The 26,970-nt window shown below is 37.0% G+C and overlaps 1 protein-coding gene across 1 annotated transcript; it reads left to right on the plus strand.

Moving 5' to 3' along the window:
• The first annotated feature begins 23,845 nt into the window (after nucleotides 1-23,845).
• On the plus strand, nucleotides 23,846-26,860 carry LOC135119444 (uncharacterized protein K02A2.6-like). Its single transcript, XM_064043859.1, has 4 exons — nucleotides 23,846-24,415; nucleotides 24,465-24,614; nucleotides 24,770-24,862; nucleotides 24,965-26,860. Exons 1-4 carry the CDS (start codon nucleotides 23,846-23,848, stop codon nucleotides 26,858-26,860), a joined length of 2,709 nt encoding a protein of 902 aa, XP_063899929.1.
• Nucleotides 26,861-26,970: the final 110 nt, after the last annotated feature.

A 26,970-nucleotide genomic window follows, 5' to 3' on the forward strand; every position in this document is an offset into this window, starting at 1 on the left:
TTTAAAATGTTGATGAGTCAATGTTCTACATTTCTCTCTCAAAAATTTCCTGTAATGAAGATGCTTCCTGGAGGCAAAAAATCCATCCCTGTGTAATAACCCAAACCTCCCGCCTTTTATTTGGCATTGAACAAAATTTGAAAAAGCCCGCTAAAATTTAAAATTTGACCTTGGCTGTGATCGTCTACAAAAGTGGGACCCTACATTGTGTTTTGAAAACTGGCGGGAGGCGTTCGTTCATACAAATTGGCGCACTGCGGAGCGGGAAGAGTGACGGATTTAAAAAACTTATATTTGGAAAAAAAAAACTATGAAAAATAAATCCAATAAGAGCCCAAGAGACCTTGGCCAAGGGTCCCAGAAGAGCTTAAAGAATTTATTCCTCAAAGAAAAAAAAACCTTTATTTTCACTCGAACCTGAGAACATAGAATAAATATTAGCAACCTTACAAGTACAACAAAAAAAGCAAAATAAAAAGTCGCGGAATTCTCAGAAAGTAAATGGATGGCAACGTTCCAGATATTATGGTAGTGTGGCCTCTACAAACAAAATGGGGGGGGGACGCACAGCGGGTGCAGGACGACGGCCACACTCCCCGTGAAGGTCCACATAGTCCTACCTCACCACTTCACGTGCGTGGTCTTACGCACCCACCTGACATAGGTTGACCTTCCTGTTTCCCGCGTCCAAGTAGCTGTGTAAACTCCGAGTCCGCTAGGGCCGGAAGTCTAGCAAGACCCGCAGACACTCGCACGGAGACGCCGACGCCACCGCGTCCACGCCACACGACCCCCGAGTTAACTAGCGTTATCAAAATGAGTATTTGGATTTCAGACAAGCAATAAGCGTAATTTAATTGGCCACACTCCATCAACACTTGTTTTAAATAACAAAGAAATTGAAATGAGATTAAATTATGCACGTGTGATCAACAATCTTATGCAATAAAGAAAATGAAGTGAGAAATTATTCATGTTTTTATCAATAACTTTAAAGAACAAGAATTTTTGAAAGAGATTAAATTATTCACATTTTGGCAATGATTTTAATGAAATATTTATCTGACATTAAACAACGAAGTTACGACTGCATTAAAATGATCTGGGCAAAGTTACGTTGTTGACCGAATTAAACAAACAAACCCCCCTCCCTTCAACACATCCCCAAACAAAAGACACATAAATAAAAACACATACGAAATAAACAAGACAACACATAAAAATACGACATATAAAATATGCAAAATAAATAAAATATAGGTAATCGTGGGTGCACATTCGTTTTGAATTGTACCTTCCTTTCAATAACATTAATTTTCAAATTCATCGACAAAACTTTCGGTCAACAACAAATCCCCGATGACTAATACAAAAGCTCACAAAGGACGCCCTTGCAATTCCCCGGCCAACATCCCGTACCCCCACCCTAACACTTTCTCTTTCTATTTTTAACGGTTGAATATTTGAAAACTTACATGAAATTTTCCAGAATTAGAGTTTACAACAAACGGTTAATAAATCGAGGAAAAGCCATTGAAATATCTTAGATTTTATAATGTCAGCCAAATTGATGTGCCTAATTAATTGATGTTACGAACACAAAGAAAATCCCCCGTCCCCCAGACTCTGACATTATTAATTTTCTAATGCCGTTCTCAGCGTTAATTTTTGTTAAAGATTCATTTGTTCAGATTACGTTTGAATTTACTTTACTCACACGTGCTGAAATTATGCAACGCAAATAATACCTCGAAAATTGCCATCCAACTTTCCGCATAACATTCGCTAAATAAAACTGCCCTAGCTAACGTAACTCCCTGAAAGGCCCTACTAAAACGGATTGAAATTATATTGAAAGATTAGTACGAAAATTAACGGCCATGGCGTCATCCGGAAGTGCCGCCATTTTTGTTAGCGTCCGTTCGCGTATGTGACGCCCGCGAAGCTCACAGGTGTGGTTCCCGCGTCTCATCTACTCCGTAACCATCGAGAAGCAACGCCGCTTCTTCCACCAGCACACACGGAATCACGTGGAAAACATACCTCTCGGATCTTCAAACCAAATACGTGCTCACCACCGAAATAACCTCTCTGTGTTCGAACGTAGCAGAGAATTCTTACGTTCGCTGGTTCGTCAGGGGGGTGGAACTCCGTTAGAAGAAACCAGCACTAGAACCGGAAACAAACAGCGCACAGACATTTGAAAAAAACACAGAGAGCACCAACCTGACGTCTTACTCGAAAGAAAGACCAAGTCGAACTGACCGCGACTCACCCCGCTCAAACACACCCTTCTGCGCATCTCTCTCTTAGTGGTTTTCGTTTCTTTCCATTTCCATCCCTTTTCTTACCAAAAGTTTGGCGCGCGGAAATTTGGTTCGAAACGGCTTACTACACCTGCTTAACGAATGTAAAATCAATTGACTTCCAATCTTTAGTGATTCCAAAAAAAAGGGTGAAATTTATCCAAATTACCTACTAATTAAATTAACTGTTGAAGAACATGCAGGCCCCCGCTTTTTCATCTAATCGCAGTAGAACATAGCATAACCTAATAAAATATTTTGTGCAGTTTGTGCATTTATTCCGTTTAAATTGACCAACAATAATCGTCATATTGGATAAAATAATTCAATTTGAGTCGTTCAGTGATTACTGAGTGAAGCAGCCCGAGTACATTCCTAGCTTGAGGGCTCCCAGAAAATGTCGCAATGCTGCCGATGGGCTTTGATGGGGTTTTGAGGAAGACCAGCTCTCGAAGTCTTGAAGTCTTGATCTTGGGCTTTTTGGATACGGTCTGATTGTAGTTCGAGATGGCTCGTTTGACGGGGTCGCGCACTATGACGAATGAATGGATCAATTTGTGCATTTATTCCGTTTAATTTGTCCTACAATAATCATCACACTGGATAAAATAATTCAGTTTGACTTGTTCGTTGATTTCTGATGAGAATAATTGCTAATTTCACTTTGACATTTGAATTTTGCATGGATAATGAAAATACGCGATCGCCGAACTTCGACAGTACGACGGAACACTTCGCGACAATTCGGATCGGGCGCGAATTTCAAAATACGATTTTTAAAACCTTTTTACAGTGAATGAGCGCGATGCAACGATTTGAAAAAAATACTGGCCGATAGCCCTCTTCGACCTCCACAAAGCCATCACTCAATAATAGCTTTAAAGTGATCTGGGGAGATATTATAAAATAAAAACCAATTCGCATGTTAATTCCCTATATCCAGACTTGGATGCGGCACCCTGTATATATATATATATATATAGACATGTAATCGTCCATTACGAAGCCCACAATGCTATATTCCACAGCTTATACTAAACCCGACACCGACTTACGAAGCCCGAAACCGGGCTTCGTAAAAATCATGTGTATTAAAATTTATTTCTTGCGGTTGGGTTGGTATTGATAAAATATGATATGCTGGAAAGATCCTAGTTGAAGTGGGCTTCGTAAAAATCACGCGTATATCGTCGTAGTTTTTACCGTTAAGTTGGTATTAACAAAAATGTAGAATTAATGCGGGCTCAGTAATGATGCCTTGTATCTGCAAATACACGGGGTATAGTTCACACCATCTTTCTGTAGGGGGCGTCCCAGTTTTATTCTGTATATAAAATATACAGAGTGCAGGGACATGGCGGATTATAAGAACCAACTATTTGCTGCGAATAATGCAAAGCCCTAAATTTGTCAACACTGTTTATGTCTGATTGGGAGCGCTTAGGGAAGAATTACTTTAGTTGCGCTAGGTACCCAATATTGAACTTTGTACATATACCTAACTAAATACCTATGAAGTGAAGTTATTTACCTACATTGATTAAAAACAAAATACCTATTGAATTAGTTATATTTTCTTTAATAAATAAATTATTTATGGTCTTTTCGGTACTGCACCATTTTTTTTTAACTGCCAGTTCTTTGCCGAATTTTATCAGTTGTAAAACTGTGGCAATTCCTTTTTGTTAATTCTTTTAGAAACTTTAGCAGTACATTTTAAAACTACCAATTCTTTTAAGAACCTTTTTCACAAATACGTCAGTATTTTATACTACTGAAACAATTCTTTTATCAATAGGGCAGCTGTTTTTAAAACTGAAACATTTCTTTTCTTTGCTTCAAAACAACATTTTCAGAGTTGTGTACAAACATTTTTTTTTCTCAATTGCAGCAGCTGTTTTCAGCACAAGTTTATGTCCTTCACCACATTTTCCAAAACCAAAGTAAAAACAAATTTTACTATTTTAAAGTGGTTGTAAGTAATTAAACCATTTTTTTTTAGAATTTTAAAGTTAGTCTTTCCAAAACGTTAGCATTTACTTTGATAAATACAAAAAAAATCCATATCCATTTGTTTTTTATTGCAAAAAAGAGTTATGTCAATTTATTCTGTATTAGAATAGCTTTGTCAAATGCAGTATGTTTTTTTGTATTGTCTTTTCTTTGTAAAAAGACACTAGCTTTTTCAGAAGTATGGGAGCTATACACATTATTTCATTTTTGGAATTAAAATGGTTGCTCTGGAGTTGTAAAAATAAACGCTTAAATGATTCAGACCAACTGATTGTAGTTTTTTATTTTACTGTTTCTCAATAAAAAAACATAGACCGAATAATAATTGCTGTTTTCTCTGAGTAACAAATAGTATATTATTTTATGAGGAGCTAAAACATTATTTTTTCTGGCGAGTTTGTAGGTTTGCCAGACGAACGTAGTGAGTTCAGAAATAACAGACGAGCAAAAAAAAATGTTTAGCTCCGAATAAAATATGCTATTTTTTGTCCAAATGAGCTCCAAATTTGCTTTAAGACCGAATTTGCCCATGAAAATTACGTTTACGCTTGCGATTTGTTAGTTTGCTGTGGCCATTTGCTGTAACATCATTGTCAATATAAAAAAGATTCCAATTTTTCGCAATTTCTTACGTGTTTTTACGAATATTGGTAAGTATTTCTCTATAATTATAATCATTTTAGATATTACAGCATTATTTTTGTAGCAGGTAGAGGCTAGAAAATGGCAGAAGAAGTAAACAGACCTTTTGAAATTGTTCAGGCTGCAGCAAAAGCTGTAAACAATTTACTCCCAACAAAATCAAGTGCATTATATGAAGCCACATACAGCAAATTTATTAAATGGTGCAAGAAAAAAAACGCTGAAAATTATTCGGAAATTGTTTTATTGCCGTATTTTCGTGAACTCTCCACAAAAAGTGTAAGTTTATTTAAGTTAGTTTAGTTTAGTTATTTTGTATTATTCTTATATTTTTGTTTTTCTGTAATATCATGAGGGTTCTCGTAAATAAACTATTATTATTATTATAAAAATTAAATGTTCGTCGTTATGGTCTCAATACTCAATGATACGATCTGTGGCGAGCAAGTTGCCTGCGCTATAGGCAACCAACCGTACGCCTGCAAAGAACACCGCTAATTGGCTGGCGTACCACGCAGAAGCGAAAACGAGAAGCGAGACTAGAAAAGGCCTGATGGAAGCACAACTCGCTCTCTCCGCCATCGTCCACAAAAGCAGCAAGATCACAAGGACACCGCGCTCCTCGTCGCCGCAGAGTTCCAACACAACCACGTTGCTTAAATGTCATTCGTTGTAAATATGTGTACATAAATAAATCCATACCAAAAATAACCACAACTGGTGACCCTCGACGAAAGAAGAAAACGCAACAACACAGAACAGACACCGATTGACAAGCAACATCATGACGAACGCTGAACGAATCGCCCAACTTGAAAAGGAACTCGCAGACGCCAAGGCCGCCCTGGAATTGGAAGCCATGCAAAAGCAGATCGCGACATTGACGGCAACAGTAGAGCGCCTAGTTACCGACAGAGGACGCGGCTATAATACAAACAAATATGGCCGCTACGGACGTCACCGCTCGAACTCGAGAAGCCGGACACGTGTCAACGAGAATAAGGGGTTATGTTATTACCACGACACGTTCGGCGAAAAAGCCCGGAAGTGCCACCAGCCCTGCAACTATTCGGGAAACTGATTTCCCCGTCGGCACTCGAGGCGGTGCACGACGGTACAACACAGCAGCAATATCGCCTTTTTGTAACGGACCCGAGCAGCGGAATCCAATTCCTAATCGACACCGGAGCCGAGATTTCAGTCATTCCAAAAGCCTTTTCAGGTAAGCAACGTCCATGCCCCACTGAAACGGTGCTTTTTGCAGCAAACAACAGCCAAATTCGGACGTACGGCCACAAGCTAATGTTGCTCGACTTCAAACTCCGAAGACCGCTAAAATGGGTATTCGTAATCGCAGACGTCAGCAAACCCATTATCGGCGCGGACTTTCTCAACCATTACCATTTACTCCCCGATCTACGCAATCGAAAACTTATTGATGCATCGACACTGCTGTCCACATCAGGAATTCTTGCACCGTGCACACCACCCAATATTTCAACCGTGGCCAAAACTTCGCCGTACCACGAGTTGCTAGCGAAATTCCCCGAAATCACACGCCCTCGACCACCAGGCACAATTCCTGGAACGAATACGGCCCACCACATTTTCACTTCGGGACCTCCAATCGCCGAAACTCCCCGACGACTGTCGCCAGACAAATTAAAAGTGGCAAAAATGGAGTTCCAATTCATGATGGAGCAAGGTTGGTGCCGACCGTCAAAAAGCCCTTGGGCCAGTCCACTACACTTGGTGAAGAAAAAGCAGCCTGGCGAATGGCGCCCCTGTGGGGATTACAGGCGCCTGAACAGTGTCACTGTGCCAGACAGCTACCCGATTCCTCACATTCAGGATTTCTCGTTCCGACTCGAGGGAAAACGAGTCTTTTCGACCATCGATTTAGTACGGGCCTACCACCAAATCCCAGTAGCTGAGGAGGATATACCAAAGACCGCAGTGTGCACCCCGTTTGGATTGTTTGAGTTTACCGTAATGACATTCGGTCTGCGAAATGCGGCTCAGACTTTCCAACGACACTTAAATTCCGTTCTAAGTGATTTGGATTTCTGTTTCAGTTACATTGACGACATTCTGGTATATTCAAGTGACGAAACTGAACACTTACAACATTTAGAAATCCTTTTCCGGCGTTTACAACAGCATCACATTGTAGTCAATCCGGCAAAGTGTGTGCTGGGCGCCCCCGAGGTTGAATATTTAGGGCACACCATCACGGCAAGAGGAACTCAGCCCCTAGCAAGCAAAATATCAGCCATGCAACAGTTTCCAAAACCAAAAACTGTCAAAGATCTTCGACGTTTTCTGGGTATGCTAAATTTCTATCGAAGATTTCTAAAGAAGGCGGCTGAAGCACAGGCACCCCTGCACGCGTACCTGAAGGGCGACAAGAAGAACGACAAGACGCCGATACAATGGACTCCAGAAACAGAAGCGGTTTTTGAGCGATGCAAAGGAGAGTTAGCTAGAGCTACACTGTTGGTACACCCCGCCGATTACGCTCCCTTGAGACTAACCACCGACGCGTCAGACGTAGCTATTGGAGCTGTACTTGAACAGGAAGTAGAGCAAACATGGCAGCCATTAGGGTTTTTCTCAAAAAAACTGAACCCAGCTCAACGAAACTACAGCACCTACGACCGCGAACTACTGGCAGTTTATGAAGCGATCAAATTTTTCCGGCATATGGTTGAAGGCAGAAATTTCTCAATTAGAACTGACCACAAACCGCTGGTGTACGCATTTCACCAAAAATCCAGCAAGGCGTCACCCCGACAACTGCGACATTTGGATTTTATTGGACAATTTTCGACTGAGATCACTCACGTGACAGGTGACCAGAACCTTGTCGCGGATTCCCTGTCCCGAATCGACGAAATCACCACTCCAACGATAATAGAACCTCGAGACCTAGAGAACGAACAAGAGACTGACCCAGAATTCCTCGAGTTACGAAAAACTCCAACGACAGGCCTCCAGCTTAGGAAGCTCACTCCCACAGATTCTGAGGTACCCATATGGTGCGACATATCAACCACGAACATTCGGCCATACATACCACCCCGTTTTCGCCGAAGGGTTTTCGACAAGTACCACAGTTTTTCCCACCCAAGCGGAAAAGCCACGTACAAAGCCATCAAAACCAAGTTCGTATGGCCCCGGATGGAGCGAGACATTAAACAGTGGGCTCGAACATGCCTAGCTTGCCAAAAATCCAAGGTAAGCCGTCATGTAAAAACTCCTTTTAATTCCTTTGACCCGACAGACCAACGATTCGAACACATCCACGTAGACATCGTCGGTCCACTGCCTACATGCCAGGGATATCGATACTGTCTGACCATGTCCGACCGATTTACTCGATGGCCCGAAGTCGCCCCCATGGAAGACATGACTGCTGACACCGTGGTCAAGACGCTATACGCATCCTGGATCGCGCGTTTTGGATGTCCGCGACGAATAACGACAGACCAAGGAAGGCAGTTCGAGGCAGCCAACACGACGAGTTTGATGAACCTGTTGGGAATCAAACGTTGCCGAACAACACCATACCGGCCACAGAGTAATGGCCTCATCGAGAGGTGGCACAGGACAATGAAAGCTGCGATAATGTGCCAAGAGAATGAGAACTGGGTTGACTCACTTCCAACTGTACTCCTGGGCCTACGTACCGCCATTAAGGACGACCTGAAATGTTCGCCAGCAGAGATGACGTACGGTACCCAGCTTAGTATTCCGGGAGAGTTCTTCTTTACGACAAACGATGTCTCAGCTGAACCATTCACATTCGTAGAGAAGTTGAAGCTACAAATGGAACAACTACGACCAGTCCCAGCTTCACACCATGACAGGCGACGCACATTTGTCCACCCAGAGCTGGATACATGCACCCACGTATTTCTACGCGACGACGCAGTACGAAGACCGCTGCAACAACCATACAGCGGACCACACCCAGTAACATCTCGAAGGGGAAAAACGCTAACCATTGTTGTACGAGGCAAGCCAACAACTGTCAACATCGAGAGAGTCAAACCAGCATTCCTTCCACAAGAAGCCGAACCGCCAATTTTACAAACAACAACGCAGCCAGAACCCACAATCAGTCGCAGAACAACAAGAGCAGGACGACAAACTAAAACACCAGTCCGTTTTAGAGACCAATGACCCGTGACGACGTCACTGGAGAGGGGGTACTGTGGCGAGCAAGTTGCCTGCGCTATAGGCAACCAACCGTACGCCTGCAAAGAACACCGCTAATTGGCTGGCGTACCACGCAGAAGCGAAAACGAGAAGCGAGACTAGAAAAGGCCTGATGGAAGCACAACTCGCTCTCTCCGCCATCGTCCACAAAAGCAGCAAGATCACAAGAACACCGCGCTCCTCGTCGCCGCAGAGTTCCAACACAACCACGTTGCTTAAATGTCATTCGTTGTAAATATGTGTACATAAATAAATCCATACCAAAAACATCCACAGATCTTTGTTGAACATTAAAGAAGGAGTATACATCAGCAAGTACCTACTTAAAACTGCGTGCGTACCTAAAAAAAAAAACAGAGTGAAGGCTATGTTCCGAAAAAGTCGAAGGTGTTCACCAATTTGAAAAGTTCTTGAATGAAGCTTCGGATGACGAATATTTGGCAATAAAGTTTAGTTTTCAGTATTTCGAAATTTCGATATAAGTAAACTAGATAATATTCATGTTTAGGTAATTTTGATGATTGGAAAAGCGGCTGGTTGCCGTTGTGATGAAATGATAAAAATGGGAACCAGCGATGTCCAGGATCGTTTACAGTAATTGGAGAACCTTACACAAGCATCTGTAGAAAATATGTTTCGCTGAGACTAGAAAATATTCCGGAACGACGTTTTTTCTTAAAATATTGCAAAGGAAAATGTCATCGTGCTGTAATGGGATTACAGAGTACACAGGACACTGTCTTCGGCGCACTTCAGCTACACTGCTTGTGGATAGTGGAGCCAATCTTACATGCTTAAAAAGACATGGAGGTTGGAAGCCCAGCAGTGTAGCTGACGGCTATATTGAAGACTCTTTAGCCAACAAGAAAGAAATAGCAACTAAAATTTGATCAACAAAGAGCATTGCAAGTACGTCTGCTATAAAAACCTTCCGAGGAACCTTCCCAGGGATTTTCAATGAATTGTGTCAATACTGTTTGACTATAAGTATAGCTGATGATGTATAGGACTCGGCTTTTTCTAGTGCTTGTAATTTTCAAAATGCAAATATTAGTAACTGTACTTTCAATTTACATTTCAATAAATAATAATTATAATTTGCCAGTTTTTTATTTTAACTCCAGTCATGAGCGGCATTAAAGTATTTTAAAGCCGCTGACCCGTTGCAAAAATCAAATTAGAAACAAAAATCATGAAAATAGGTTTTATTAAAGAACTTTTTGTCTAAACACATTGTACACAAAAGTTTTAATGCGCACCCAATCCTTGTTTAATATACGGATTACTTCAAACTGCATATTCAAAAGAAAATCACACCAAAAAAATATGAATGTGATGAACTGCTAGCTAAGCATGCTGATGTTTTTTTTATAACAATTGTCTTTTCAGTTTCTGTCCAACGAACGCGGCCACATGGTTTTATTTTCTTCCCTCCTAAAATTAATACTCCGTAACAACTTATTATGGATCTTAACTGAACAATTAGGCACCTTTTTAAACTGCAGCTTCCATGCTTGAAGGACCTGGTTCAGCATTAAGTTGAGAAGTGCTCTCCGTGCATTCTGCATTTTCCGGCCCAAACTGTGAAATTTCTTCACTTTCAACATTTTCAAAACTAGCTGTATTACGAAAAGAGTCTTCGTCATCAGAATTTAAATACATATCCTTGTCTATTTTTATTTCATCGAGGCTTTTTCCTATAAATTGTCTTCCTCTGCCTTTTTCTAACAACATTAATACTTTGGCCACCTTTGCAGTTTGAAAAATATCTTGGGGTAACCTGTTAAAAAATTGTATTTAGAGTAACTTTTTTAAGCATAAGTTTAAAAAATTGGTCGAAAGTTGTTCCGATAGAGCATTTTCGAGTCGTTTTACACAATTTTGTGATGACGTCATCAACATTTTTACAAGGACACGTGTATGTATAAACTTGGACTGGTGTAGGGTAATACTATCACAAGTAAAAACTCATCATATTTCGCACATTTTAGGTAGAATTTTTTTGGGGAGAACAAATAGATATACTTGGATTAACAATTTACTATGCTTACAATAACTTCAAAATGTCTGCAAGATTTCAAAGCATTTGGTTTTGCAGTGTCTGAATTAATCAATAAAATAAATTGACTCAGTGTCATTAAATTTTTTGAAACATCCCGTATATGGAAATTTAAAAAGTATTAATGGAATAGTACATCACATGTACAGACTCATCATATTTTATACATTTTAGATAGGACTTATTCAGCTAAATTTTGGGGTGACGTCAGCAATTTTTTAGGGGGATGACCAAATAGATTTTGATTAAAAATTTACCATGCTTATCATAACTTTAATACATCTGCAAGATTTCAAAACATTCGGTTTTGCAGATTCCAAATTAAATTGCAAAATGTTGTTTCATAATTTTGATTTTTTTTCTAAAAAATTTAAATTTTTTATTTTCTCTCAAAAAAACACATTAACATGTGATGCAGATTGCTTTTATTATCCCAACTACTTAAATATTGCAAGATACTTACCAATTTCGTTTTGAGTAGCCAAACTAACCAAAAACTTAAAGTGGTCCATGCTAGCACCTCGTACGTGCACTTCGATCACAAGAATTAAAATGATCTCATCAGAAGGCTGAGAAACAATAGCAAAATGGCAACGCAGCATGGTTGCATTTCACATGTGAAATATCTGCATTTTATACAGCCGGGCTTCGCATTTCATGTTGTATATCAATGGCTTCGTTAAAACAGCAAAGTAAGGCTTTTGGTGTATGTAAATAATTTCTACCCCTCTCAAGTTGCCCCCACTAAACATTTTACAATAAAGCGATATATTCGACTTATAGATCGGTATTGCATGTAGAAAGCCCGGGCTTCTGAGAGCCTGCATTACATACCGGGCTTCGTATCATCCGTCATACATGTATATATATATATATATATATATATTTTGATAATTCTACCTATTTTACGTAATTTATTATTTCCTAAAATACTGAATTTCCTAAATATTTTCCTGTACTTAAATAAAAACTAATCAGCAAAATTTAAGAGAAAAATCAAGAAAACCTACATAAAATTGAGCACGTTTTTTTTTGCAAATTGTGTCGATTCTACATTAACCGAAGGAACTTTGTTCCTACCTGGTGTCCCACGACACCACATTTTCTTTTTTTTTTTTTATTGTTTATAAAAAGATTTGGATTTCAATTAAATATGGCGGAAAATTGTTGACCTAAACAAAATTAAACGGAAATGATGAAACGTGTTTCAGTTATCCCACCCCTATCTACGAAACAATTTTATTCTTAGGAAATCATATTTCAGTGAATCCGTACTTGTCTACGCAGCAAAAATTGTAAACGGCGTATTTAGGAATATGTTGAATTTTATGTGAAAACACACAAAAAAAAAGAAACGTAATTAATTAGATGCGTCCAGAGATACAGATTATTTCCAAGTATGTTTCATTAAAATTGATCTATTGTTATTCGGGATATTTAATTTCATTCACCTAAAATGCACGGCCCTGATTAACATGAAATTACTCATGCTTTTTTAGGCGAACACTTGTTGGTACGTTTTTTTACCTGATCAATGCTAGCCAGAGGCGTATTTAAGAATATGTTCAATTTTATGTGAAAACACACAAAAAAAAAATGTTTGATGGTTTATTGACCAAAACAAAAAACCATCAAAAAACATCCAAAAAACATCAAAAGCCATCAAAAAGCATAATAAAAGTTTCTAATGGTTTTTTTTGGTGAGTTGTGATGTCCATTTGCAGCTTTTAAATATAAATCGGAATTTTCTCCAAATGTATCAAATTGCTAATCTAAGCAAAATTATTCTTGCAAGTCATCATTTCCTTAGAACGGAAATGTTTGTTGGTTTTTGATGTTTTTTTTTTTTGGTGTCTTTTGATGGTTTTTTCTGTTGGTTTTTTATGACTTTTTGGTGTCTTTTGATGGTTTTTTGTTGGTGTTTGATAGTTTTTTGGTGTTTTTTGATGGATTTTTGTTGGTTTTTAAAGATTTTTTGATGTTTCTTATTTTGTGTGTTTTCATACAAAATTCAACAAAAAGCTGTTCTCGTTCAGCATGGCGAGACGTGTTTGGGTACAAGTCATCATTTCCTTAGAACGGAAATTATGACTTGCAAGAAACAGAATCAGATAAAAAATAGTTGATTACACATATATTTTTATATTGTTTATAAAAAGAATTGGATTTCAATTAAATATGGAGGAAAATTGTTGACCTAAACAAAATTAAACGGAAATGATGAAACGTGTTTCAGTTATCCCGCCCCTGTTTACGAAACAATTTTATTCTTAGGAAATCATATTTCAGTGAATCCGTACTTGTCGACGCAGCAAAAATTGTAAACGGCGTATTTAGGAATATGTTGAATTTTATGTGAAAACACACAAAAAAAAGAAACGTAATTAATTAGATGCGTCCAGAGATACAGATTATTTCCAAGTATGTTTCATTAAAATTGATCTATTGTTATTCGGGATATTTAATTTCATTCAACTAAAATGCACGGCCCTGATTAACATGAAATTACTCATGCTTTTTTTTTTTTTTTGGCGAACACTTGTTGGTACGTTTTTTTACCTGATCAATGCTAGCCAGAGGCGTATTTAAGAATATGTTCAATTTTATGTGAAAACACACAAAAAGAAAATGTTTGATGGTTTATTGACCAAAACAAAAAAGCATCCAAAAAACATGAAAAGCCATCAAAAAGCATAATAAAACTTTCTAATGGTTTTTTGGAGAGTTGTGATGGCCATTTGCAACTTTTAAATATAAATCGGAATTTTCTCCAAATGTTTCAAATTGCTAATCTAAGCAAAATTATTCTTGCAAGTCATCATTTCCGTTCTACACAATTAAATATGGAGGAAAATTGTTGACTTAAACAAAATTAAAAGGAAATGATGAAACGTGTTTCAGTTATCCCACCCCTGTCTACGAAATAATTTTATTCTTAAGAAATCATGTTTCAGTGAACCCGTACTTGTCTACGCAGCAAAAATTGTAAACTTCCTGCCCTTTGACACCCTCAAGCGATAATTCTTCTTTTTTCGAATACGTCCCTGACTAATGAGATAAAAGCGTTCAATTCCGTAAGAATTTGCTGAAACAGCATCGCGTTCGCTAGCCAGAGGCGTATTTAGGTATATGTTGAATTTTATATGAAAACACAAAAAACGTTTTTTGATGGTTTTTTGATCAAAACAAAAAACCATCAAAAAGCATAAAAAAAAACATCAGAAGCCATTAAAAAGCATAAAAAAAGTTTTTAATGGTTTTTTAATGAGTTTTGATGTCTTTGCAGATTTTAAATATAAATCGGAATATTCTTCATAAAGTTTTATGTGGGTATATCTCGAATGAATTTTGTATACCTGTCTACGCAGCAAAAATTGTTAATCTAAGCAAAATTTATCCTTACAAGTCATCATTTCCTTATAACGGAAATGATGACTTGCAAGAAATAGAATCAAATAAAAAAGATGTAGTGTCGTGGGACACCAGGTAGAAACGAAGTTCCTTCGGTTAATGTAGAATCGACACAATTTGCAAAAAAAAACGTGCTCAATTTTATGTGGGTTTTCTTGATTTTTCTCTTAAATTTTGCTGATTAGTTTTTATTTAAGTACAGGAAAATATTTAGGAAATTCAGTATTTTAGGAAATAATAAATTACGTAAAATAGGTAGAATTATCAAAATATATATATATTTAAATGTTTGGAATTGAAGGGAGAATTTGTTTTAATTATTTAAAAAAATAATCAATAAACTTTTTAAATATTGTCACTAGTTTAGAGGATATCTTTGCTTTATATCGTAACTTTCTTGCTTATTTTCATTTTTTTTTTAGCTTTTTCGCTTTCCCTATACGCTTTTTGATACTCTGCTTTGTCATTGTTACTATATTTATTATTGTTTTGACGATTTGAAATTGTATGAAAATAAACGTGGCTACTCACGAGTAAAATGTATCTATAATGTGCGTATTCGCCACGTGCTTGTCCATGAATTCATGAGTATATACTATGCATTGGCGGGGTGGAGTGGTAATAGAGAGAGAAGGGATGAGAGAACGAAAAGTGTTTAGGACATTTTTTATATTTTGTCGGTGCGGTCTCCACGTGTTGGCGGTGTCTTTGTAAGGCAGCTGCACGTGTGCGGACATTCAATCTTGTGTGGCGGCACAATAACACGTCGGTAAGCAGAGTATAAATAAGTCGTTTCGTGGTGCAGTGGTTAGCATACCTGCCCGGAGAGCAAGGAAACGTGGGTTCGAATCCCACCGAGGCACAACATTTTTTCTCTGCTTACCTACACTTGTAAGGCGGCCGCCGTCTGAAGTGCGGCTCGCACCACTTCTGGTCGCGCCTGCGCACGTATCATTTAACGGTTTTATTCCACGGAGTTTTCGTTACGGTTTTAGGATCACATTTGTTTCAGTTCGGTCGTGCAGCAAAATTCCTATCTCCTCCAAGCCTGCCGTAAGGAACTTCGTTCCAATATATATATATATATATTTAAATGTTTGGAATTGAAGGGAGAATTTGTTTTAATTATTTAAAAAAATAATCAATAAACTTTTTAAATATTGTCACTAGTTTAGAGGATATCTTTGCTTTATATCGTAACTTTCTTGCTTATTTTCATTTTTTTTAGCTTTTTCGCGTTCCCTATACGCTTTTTGATACTCTGCTTTGCCATTGTTACTATATTTATTATTGTTTTGACGATTTGAAATTGTATGAAAATAAACGTGGCTACTCACGAGTAAAATGTATCTATAATGTGCGTATTCGCCACGTGCTTGACCATGAATTCATGAGTATATACTATGCATTGGCGGGGTGGAGTGGTAATAGAGAGAGAAGGGATGAGAGAACGAAAAGTGTTTAGGACATTTTTTATATTTTGTCGGTGCGGTCTCCACGTGTTGGCGGTGTCTTTGTAAGGCAGCTGCACGTGTGCGGACCTTCAATCTTGTGTGGCGGCACAATAACACGTCGGTAAGCAGAGTATAAATAAGTCGTTTCGTGGTGCAGTGGTCAGCATACCTGCCCGGAGAGCAAGGAAACGTGGGTTCGAATCCCATCGAGGCACAACATTTTTTCTCTGCTTACCTACACTTGTAAGGCGGCCGCCGTCTGAAGTGCGGCTCGCACCACCTCTGGTCGCGCCTGCGCACGTATCATTTAACGGTTTTATTCCACGGAGTTTTCGTTACGGTTTTAGGATCACATTTGTTTTAGTTCGGTCGTGCAGCAAAATTCCTATCTCCTCCAAGCCTGCCGTAAGGAACTTCGTTCCAAAAAAATAGAAATAATTACAAAAATAAACTTTTATTATTATTATAAGTAATTCTTTTTAATCAGTCTCGTCATTAAATTCCATTGCTGAAACTATTGGCTTGTGGTAACTAAAATATGATACATATGTTTGTGATTCTATTTTATGCAAATACCTCGAAAAAACAGCATCAATAGTAGTACCGTATCTCGTTGTCGATTCTTTTGGATTGTTATTTATATGTAATTTAAATTTTTCTAAAAGAAATGTTCTTAGTGGTTCTGATTTTTCATCTGCAAAATTGATATTAAAGTCTCCAGATAAAACCATCGGAAGCTGATGGAAGTTTCCACCAAGTATATCAGGAACCTCATCAGTATATTCTATCAGCGCTCGATGGATGAAATGTTTCACATCTTCAATTTTTGTATTTGGTGAAATGTAGACTATTACCATGACAATTTCAACTCCGTTGTTCGTTTTACATATAGCTGAACAAATGTCTCCAACTCCTGTACGTCTAACATTCACATCGCCAGTATTTTTTAAGATTATGTCCATATTTGGTGTTAAAATATTAGTAGTGTCATTGCTATTTTGATAGATAGCAACTCCACCTGTACGTACGTAATCTCGCTTGAAATGGGCAATGCAGTTGAAATTAGGAATATCAAACTGTTCGTCATTGCTCATCCACGTTTCGGAAAGAAGTAAGAAATTAGTTTTTTGAATTACAGAATCCGACAAATCCAATCTATGGCTTTGTAGACTTTGACAATTTAATGTGGTTATGGAAATGCCATTTTTAGTTTGAAGAAAATCCAAGATCGTTTGGGCTTTAGTGTGTAAAGGATTTAACGACAATCTCTGAAATTCTTGCAGCAAACCTTTCGTTGATGATGCTTGCACTCGATTGTGGTGGAATCTGAAGTTAGTTGGATCGTTATCGGGTGTTACAATAAATAAACCTTCGATGTTTGTTACACGAGATAGCGCAACATAAACAAGCTCTTGTGGATGTCCCTTATTGTATTCGTAAACAATTTCATCGAATGTTCCACCTTGTGATTTGTGGATGGTCATCGCAGCAGCCGAAACTAAAGGAAAGTGCTTCCGTTTCGCAGTAACTTTCTTATCTGATGTCAATGGGATGTTCGCTGAACGTAATTCAATTGGTACAGCAAGATTACTGATACCACATTGAATTGCTAGTCGAGCAGCTTTTTTTCTTTTTTTTTGACCTATCTTTTTCGAACCACAAAATTCTAACCAAACTCTGCATACGGTGTTGTTTTCATCAAAATCCATATGTACTAACTTTCCCACTGAACCATTACATAAGCCATCAGTTACATCGATGTTAGTGGTAATAAGATAATACATAGATTTAACAAAAGTAATTTGGTATGGTAACCCACCGACTTCATTGAGATTCTTTTTATGCAGTTTCTGACGATAATTAGTCTCTTGTTCACGACTTTTTGAACCAATGATCACATCGTCAGCTGTAGAAATTATTTTTTCTTCAAATTTTTGCAAAACATAATTGTTGTAAGCGTCAACACGAACGTTTTCATAAAACAAACGAACTCCATGAGGACACAATCTTTCGGCATCTTCTTTGGTAAAAAATCTGGATTCAATAATTTGAAATTCAGCCTTATCCAATGGATCTCCGTTGCGTATCTTAGTTAGAATATTAGAAAATTGAACATTAGTCTGTCTCACTACTTCAGTCAGTTGATAAAATTTTAATGTTCTCCACAAATAAGGTCCAAAAATATTTGTTTTAACTGGCTTATATATGGCTGTTGCCCTTACTGGTGGTGCTTGTCGTAAATCCCCAATTAAAATAACATCTATGCCACCAAAGTCAGCTTTACCTCTTCCGGTAATCTGTTTTAAACGCATGTTAATTTTGCCTAATAGTTCTGCGCTGATCATGCTTATTTCATCAATGATCAATACTTTAACATATCTAAAAAGTGATCTGTACAAATGTAACGTTTCAAATGGTAAAGGTAACATTTTTGAAATTGGAATTTTAAGAGCTGTATGAACTGTTGTACCATCAATTGCCATAGCAGCTTTACCAGTTGAAGCGCAAGTTATGTAAGCATTGCAGTAACCATCATTGTCAGTAAATCTGTTGTAAATTTCCATTATAAGTTTGATGACAAAAGTCTTACCACTATCAGCTGGACCAGTGAAGAAAACTTGAAACGGCACTTGATTTGGAGTTAGTAAATGATGAATAATGTTCATTAATAGGTCTTTTTGTTTTGTATTTGCCGATCTCATTAATTCGCAGAATTCTTGAGTGTCCATCAAGTTTTCTCTTTTTTTGGAACGAAGTTCCTTACGGCAGGCTTGGAGGAGATAGGAATTTTGCTGCACGACCGAACTGAAACAAATGTGATCCTAAAACCGTAACAAAAACTCCGTGGAATAAAACCGTTAAATGATACGTGCGCAGGCGCGACCAGAGGTGGTGCGAGCCGCACTTCAGACGGCGGCCGCCTTACAAGTGTAGGTAAGCAGAGAAAAAATGTTGTGCCTCGATGGGATTCGAACCCACGTTTCCTTGCTCTCCGGGCAGGTATGCTGACCACTGCACCACGAAACGACTTATTTATACTCTGCTTACCGACGTGTTATTGTGCCGCCACACAATGCATAAGGATCATTTTCGAAGACTATATTGGCATGTTCTTGTTCATCTTCTCCATCATTCTCTTCGTCTTCTTTTTCTCTGCACAACTGTCTGCAAATTTCAAGGGTTTTTTCTATATCTAAGTTGGACTCAAACTCTTTTCTGCGTTTTAAGATTAAATCTTTGTTATCTTCAAATATTTGGATATATTTATTATCAGCAAGAACGTCGTTGTTTTCACTTTTAAAAGGAATATGCAGCAATACCATTTCTCTTCTGTAGTCGTTGAAGTTATCAGCCATATCATAATTACGGTAACGGATCACTTTTGGAATTTTCCTTTTCACATATTCTCCTTTATTATTGATGTAATAATTAGCTACGAACTGTGCTAATGTAACGTTGTCCAAATCATCGGGTCTTTTTTCATACTTATCAAACCAGTTTTCTTTCCATATATTTGTGCAATCATCCTCCAATACCTCTAATTCTTTCATAGTTTTCCTTATTCTTTGACGTTCAGTGGAATATATTGTCGGTATATAAACAGTCACTACCGATGATTTTGCCATAGGCTGTCGTAACAAATACCAAGCAGCTTCTTGTGCTGACATTTCAACAGCATGAAGAACGTCAACACTCAATTTCTTTGTGATATCTACAAGATCAAATTCTGGATTTTCGTCCATAACCTGAAGTATTTGTCGTTGTAGATTGCTGATACCTCTGTTGTGTTTGTTAACATACTCAACAACGTAAGCAGCACATGAATATTCATCTTGGATCATTTGGAAATCCATATTAGACTTTAGATGGTGAAGTACAAATGGATTAAAAGAATTATGCCACTTTTCTGATGGTGTTCGACGTTAGAATAACCTTGGTCGATTGATACCTGCACGAATAATGTTGTAATAATGTTCATCGGATTCAATATTATTGTCTTTATAAAAGTGATCAAAATCTGTGTATTCAAAACTTTCTAAATTTGAACGAATCAGTTTATAGTGATTTTTATATTCCTTAAATTTTTCTTCAGAAAAATATGGATCAGTATCTCTCATATGTAACAATGTTATTGTATTTCGAGATGGCATAAAAGGTGCACCAAATCGACAGTTTTCTTTTTTATTAGGGTCCATTTTTTTATAACACGTAAAAGTGTGTTTGTGAGTTTGGAGTTTTATATTTCCAGACGCTTCTAACTCTGATACGGAAATTAATTCATCAATTATTTGAATTAAATCTTTGTTGTTATCTAATAAATCTCCCGGTATATTATCCAACCATAACAGAATGTGAGCGTGAGGACAGGCTATGAAAGTCTCAGCTGACTCCATAAGAAATACATGGGGAGCTTACGGAACGACATAAAGAGGTCACTAGCGTCACTAAAGGTGCTCCGACCTTGAAGAACATAGTTTCTTTTTCATTTTCAGGTTTTCGGTGAACGTTTTGTCTGGTTTTGTCAACAAGAAATGTCATATTAATTACGGAATCATAGGGGATGTTGGGTTATGGGGTTAAAAACAAACGTAAAATTTATGTTAACAAAGTAATAGATACTTACGATACATGTAAAAAATACTAGAAAATTCCAGGCTAAAGAGGTCAACAAACTGCAGGTTAAACGAAATAGTTTAATTTTCGATGTGTGCGTGTTTGAGCTGTCCAAGATTTATTTTTAAATTTTAGTGTGTAAAAAATTCTAACTAATAAAAACTGAAACGAGGTCACAGTAGATCAGTAACGAAACTTCAGCAATATTTGCGGAACGGATGTGACCTTGGGAGCCCGTTCCCGGGAAACACGAAGATTCAAATATTTCGTAGCATTCGTATGTGATTCATATAATACTAATAATTGTACATAAAAATAAAAATGGGTGGCATGTACTAGGTAGTGACATTGGCCATTTTTTTCTTTCTTATAAATTATTAATATATTCAAGCAAAACATTTTTATTCAATTTTGACGTTTTAAACTGCGTTTATTAAATCCTTAACAAGTCTGACAAATAAGTTGTTATCCATAAGTGAATTGCAAAATTTTTATTTCACTCTTAATATTTTTAAATCACTCACAAAAAAATAAAAAACAACTTCAGGAACATAAACATTTTGCTTATTATTTTTAATAGTTTTCACAGAATACAATTTGTTTACAATTTTCACTAAAAGGTTGCTGCAACTAAATCAGTATTGTTTGACATATTTGTTTGGCTCTGTGAGACGTCAATTTGGAATTGTATAAATCCCACACCAATACAATTCCAAAGTGTGTTTCGGAAACTATTTACTACAGATTATTTCGATATGAGTGCAAGAACCAACTGTGAAACACTATTTTATTTGAAATGAAAAATTTGCTAAGGTGTTCTTTTAAACAAACTTCCACAACACATCTCCCCTGTATTCCAGCCTCTTCAACAATCATTAAGTGATGTGAGTTACCGAAAACTCACCTTGAAAGAACACAACTGTTTATGGTATGTTTGTGGATACTCATTAATACGAAAATTCTTACACCACCACTTCTGCGAAGTTTGTTGTGAACTTTGCACATTCTTACGAAGTGGTACATCCTGTTTTAATTGTGTGACATTTTAAAGTCTTCAATGAAGATGTGATTTTTGGCGATTTAATGATGCCACCTAAACATTTTGCAGTTTATACTCTGGTAATGGGTAATACATTTTGTGAGTTTTTCCCAATTTATGCACCGTAGTCGTTAACTGGTTTGCGGCTAAAAAACGAACCACACAAAAATACCATTCCATCACCCCTGCAAAGACTTTCCTCTTGACTACCTCGTTTCAGTTTTTATTAGTTAGATTTTTTTACACACTAAAATTTAAAAATAAATCTTGGACCGCTCAAACACGCACACAACGAAAATTAAACTATTTCGTTTAACCTGCAGTTTGTTGACCTCTTTAGCCTGGAATTTTCTAGTATTTTTTACATGTATCATAAGTATCTATTACTTTGTTAACATAAATTTTACGTTTGTTTTTAACCCCATAACCCAACATCCCCTATGATTCCGTAAATAATATGACATTTCTTGTTGACAAAACCAGACAAAACGTTCACCGAAAACCTGAAAATGAAAAAGAAACTATGTTCTTCAAGGTCGGAGCACCTTTAGTGACGCTAGTGACCTCTTTATGTCGTTCCGTAAGCTCCCCATGTATTTCTTATGGAATCAGCTGAGACTTTCATAGCCCTGACGAGGTAGTCAAGAGGAAAGTCTTTGCAGGGGTGATGGAATGGTATTTTTGTGTGGTTCGTTTTTTAGCCGCAAACCAGTTAACGACTACGGTGCATAAATTGGGAAAAACTCACAAAATGTATTACCCATTACCGGAATATAAACTGCAAAATGTTTAGGTGGCATCATTAAATCGCCAAAAATCACATCTTCATTGAAGACTTTAAAATGTCACACAATTAAAACAGGATGTACCACTTCGTAAGAATGTGCAAAGTTCACAACAAACTTCGCAGAAGTGGTGGTGTAAGAATTTTCGTATTAATGAGTATCCACAAACATACCATAAACAGTTGTGTTCTTTCAAGGTGAGTTTCCGGTAACTCACATCACTTAATGATTGTTGACGAGGCTGGAATACAGGGGGGATGTGTTGTGGAAGTTTGTTTAAAAGAACACCTTAGCAAATTTTTCATTTCAAATAAAATAGTGTTTCACAGTTGGTTCTTGCACTCGTATCGAAATAATCTGTAGTAAATAGTTTCCGAAACACACTTTGGAATTGTACTGGTGTGGGATTTATACAATTCCAAATTGACGTCTCACAGAGCCAAACAAATATGTCAAACAATACTGATTTAGTTGCAGCAACCTTTTAGTGAAAATTGTAAACAAATTGTATTCTGCGAAAACTATTAAAAATAATAAGCAAAATGTTTATGTTCCTGAAGTTGTTTTTTATTTTTTTGTGAGTGATTTAAAAATATTAAGAGTGAAATAAAAATTTTGCAATTCACTTGTGGATAACAACTTATTTGTCAGACTTGTTAAGGATTTAATAAACGCAGTTTAAAACGTCAAAATTGAATAAAATCTTTTGCTTGAATATATTAATAATTTATAAGAAAGAAAAAAATGGCCAATGACACTAGTACATGCTACCCATTTTTATTTTTGTGTACAATTATTAGTATTATATGAATCACATACGAATGCTACGAAATATTTAAATCTTCGTGTTTCCCGGGAACGGGCTCCCAAGGTCACACCCGTTCCGCAAATATTGCTGAAGTTTCGTTACTGATCTACTGTGGTGAGGACTTCCACGATGTTGAAATTCGATTCTTTTAAAGTAATTGTCATAGTAATAGGTTTGATGCCACACAGATAGGTAGTGTGGGTGGCGTACGTGTCACGAGATGGTGGGGAGAAGAAGTTTTAAGTTAGAGATAGAGAGAGCATTGTACAGAACTGTAATGAAGAATATTAAGATTTGTTAGTTAAATAAATGAGTTATATAGTTTATGGAGTATTTAATACCATAACATGGCGCAGTCGGAAGTCAAAATAGAGTGGGTGAATAAAGGGAACAAGTAAGCCCGCCCAAGCAAGTAATCCAGGGAAGAAAGGAAAGCGCGTGGAAAGATTGAGGTTAAGCAGCACAGAACACGTGAAAAAAAGGCATTGACAAAATGGAGTTTTTGAAGCAACCACAGGCTATGAAATTTGAGGGGAACATTCCTGCAAATTGGAAGAGATTTAGAAGCAATTTCGAAATATATGCGGAAGCCACCGGATGTTACGCAAAAGGTGACTCAGTTGCAGTAGCCACTTTTTTACATATTGTAGGCGAAGAGGCACGAGAGATTTTTGAGACGTTCGAATTTGAAAAGGACGACGAGCGAAAGGACATAAAGAAGGTTATAGCCAAATTTGAGGATTATTTTGTGCCAAAAGTAAACCCGAGTGTCGAGAGAAATAAATTTTATAACAGAGTACAGGAAAAGGAAGAACCATTTGATACGTTTGTAACAGATCTAAAAAGAATAGCTGCAGACTGTGCATTTGGAGAATTTAAGCAGGAAATGCTGCGAGATAGGATAGTGTGTGGAGTCACAGATGCAAGAGTAAAAGACAGACTGCTAAGGGAGAAGAATCTGACTCTTGGAAAAGCTATTGAAATTGGTAGAGCAGCAGAAGTAACGGAACAACATATGAAGAAGATGTCAGAAACTCCACAAAAAATGGTGGAAGAGGTGAAAGTAAATAGAAAAACACCGTCTGCAACAAAACAAGAATGGGGAAATTTAGGAAACTCAAGGAAAGGTCAAATCCAATGGGGACATCAACGGGTCAGCTACCAGGGTAAAAAGGAGCATCAGAATGGAAATAGGACAACTGTGGACTGTTATCGATGTGGTCGCCAACACCAACCACGTCGTGAGGAATGCCCAGCCTCAGGTAAACAGTGTAAAAAGTGCAATAAAACAGGTCATTTTGCGCGGATGTGCAAGTCTAAAATGGGAGACACAGCAAACTCAGTACATAGGAGTGTGCATGTAGTAGATAATTCTAAAACTGCTAGTTCTTACAGTTATGTAATTGATTCTTTACAGGAGCAGTATCAAAAACCTAGAGACTGGTATCAAAAGCTTGGTATTAAAGAATTTGACTGTGAAATTAACTTTAAACTTGATACTGGTGCTCAGGTAAATGTAATACCGAAATATTTGTTTGATAGAAATAACATAAATTGTCTACTGAGTAAAGTGAATGTTAGCATAAATAATTATGACGGGTTTCCACTACAGGTATTTGGATCTTGTAATCTGACAATTGTTCACCAGGGTCAAAGCTACACTCTTGAATTTGTAGTAGTAGAAACAAAGTCAAGTGCAATTTTAGGGCTTTCAGCACTCATTGAGCTTAATTTAGTTAAAAGAATACAAACACATTCGACTGTAAATAACGTGGAAGTTAATAAATCGGTATTATTGTCAGAATATAGTGACGTGTTTGAGGGTTTAGGTCAAATTAAAAAGAACCCATGCGATTTCACATTAAAAAGTAATTATGAGCCGAAAATAGTACCTTGCAGGAAAGTACCTTTTAGACTCATGGATAAGCTAGAAAATACATTAAAGAGAATGATCAAAGACGAAGTAATTGTGGAAGTTCGTGAACCGACTGAATATGTTCATCCTATTGTACTTGTAAATAAGCCAGACAACGAAGTTCGTATTTGTCTAGATCCACAAAATCTTAACAATGCGTTGGCCAGAGAGCACTATGAAATACCGACATTTGAAGAAGTTACAAGTGATATGTCAGGTTCAAAAATATTTTCAATTCTAGATGCAAACAAAGGATTTTGGCAAATCACTTTGACTGAACAAGCATCTAAATTGACAACATTTGCAACCCCATTTGGCAGGTTTAAATTTTTACGTCTTCCCTATGGAATATCCAACGCTCCAGAGATATTTCACCGCACGTTCACGGAAATTTTTCAGGGTATACCCAATATTAAAATCTACATTGATGATATAATTTTATATGCTAAAGATGAAAGGGAACATGATAAAATTCTCAAGTTAGTTTTAAAAAGAGCTAGAGAGTTTGGAGTTAAATTTAACAAAAGTAAGAGTAAATTTAATCAGAAAGAAATAAAATATGTGGGACACATACTTAGTCGAGATGGAATCAGAGTTGATCCGAGTAAAATAGAAGCAATTAAACAAATCAAACCTCCGAAAAATTGTAAAGAATTGTCTCGATTTTTAGGTATGATAACCTATGTCGCGAAATTCATTCCGAATTTGACTCAAAAAACTAGTAATTTACGTCAATTGCTTAGAAAGGATACCCATTTTGATTGGAATGAGACGCATGAACAAGATTTTAATAGTTTGAAAGATATCCTAACTAGTACTCCAGTATTACAATTTTATGATAATAAAAAAGAGATTGTACTGTCAGTAGATAGCAGTAAAGATGGATTAGGGGCAGTAATATTACAGGATGGATCTCCAATCGCTTATGCTTCCAAGTCCTTAAATGAAACTCAGCAAAACTATGCCCAAATAGAAAAAGAAACATTGGCAATAGCCTTTGGATGTCAAAGGTTCCACCAATATCTATATGGGAAATCTTTTGTGGTAGAAAGCGATCATAGACCACTAGAAACGATTTTCAAAAAACCACTAAATAAATGTCCTCTAAGAATCCAAAGATTGAGAATAACTTTGCAAATGTACGATCTAGTTGTAAAATATAAGTCTGGTGCTAAATTATACTTTGCAGACACACTGTTTAGAACCCATTATGATGATAAGAATTTTGAAGTCATAGAAAATAACGTAGAGTTACAAGTCAACTTTATTAAATATGCGGAAATTAGCCCAGAGAAGTTTGAAACGTTGCGAAATGAAACAGCCAAAGATTTTGAGTTACAAATACTGAAAGAATTCATTATAGACGGATGGCCGACAGGGAAAGGAAATTTACCGGATGTAATTAAACCATACTATAAGTTTCGACACGAATTAACAGTAATGACGGATTTAATATTTAAGAATGATCAGATCGTGATTCCTAAATCCATGCGTAAAGAAATTATTGAGAAACTGCATTATGTGCATTTAGGAATAGAAAAAACATGTAATAAAGCTCGTGAATTAGTGTATTGGCCATTAATGATCACATAAATAACTGACAAAATAAAAAATTGTTCTGCATGTCTCAAATACAGTAAATCGAATCAGAGAGAAACACTGTGGGAAAAAAGTGTGCCAACCAGACCATGGCAGAATGTTTC

This window comes from Zophobas morio, unplaced genomic scaffold, assembly GCF_036711695.1.
Source record: "Zophobas morio isolate AGI-343-1 ecotype UQ-CSIRO unplaced genomic scaffold, CSIRO_AGI_Zmor_V1 ptg000264l, whole genome shotgun sequence".
NCBI classification, from domain to species: Eukaryota; Metazoa; Arthropoda; class Insecta; order Coleoptera; family Tenebrionidae; genus Zophobas; species Zophobas morio.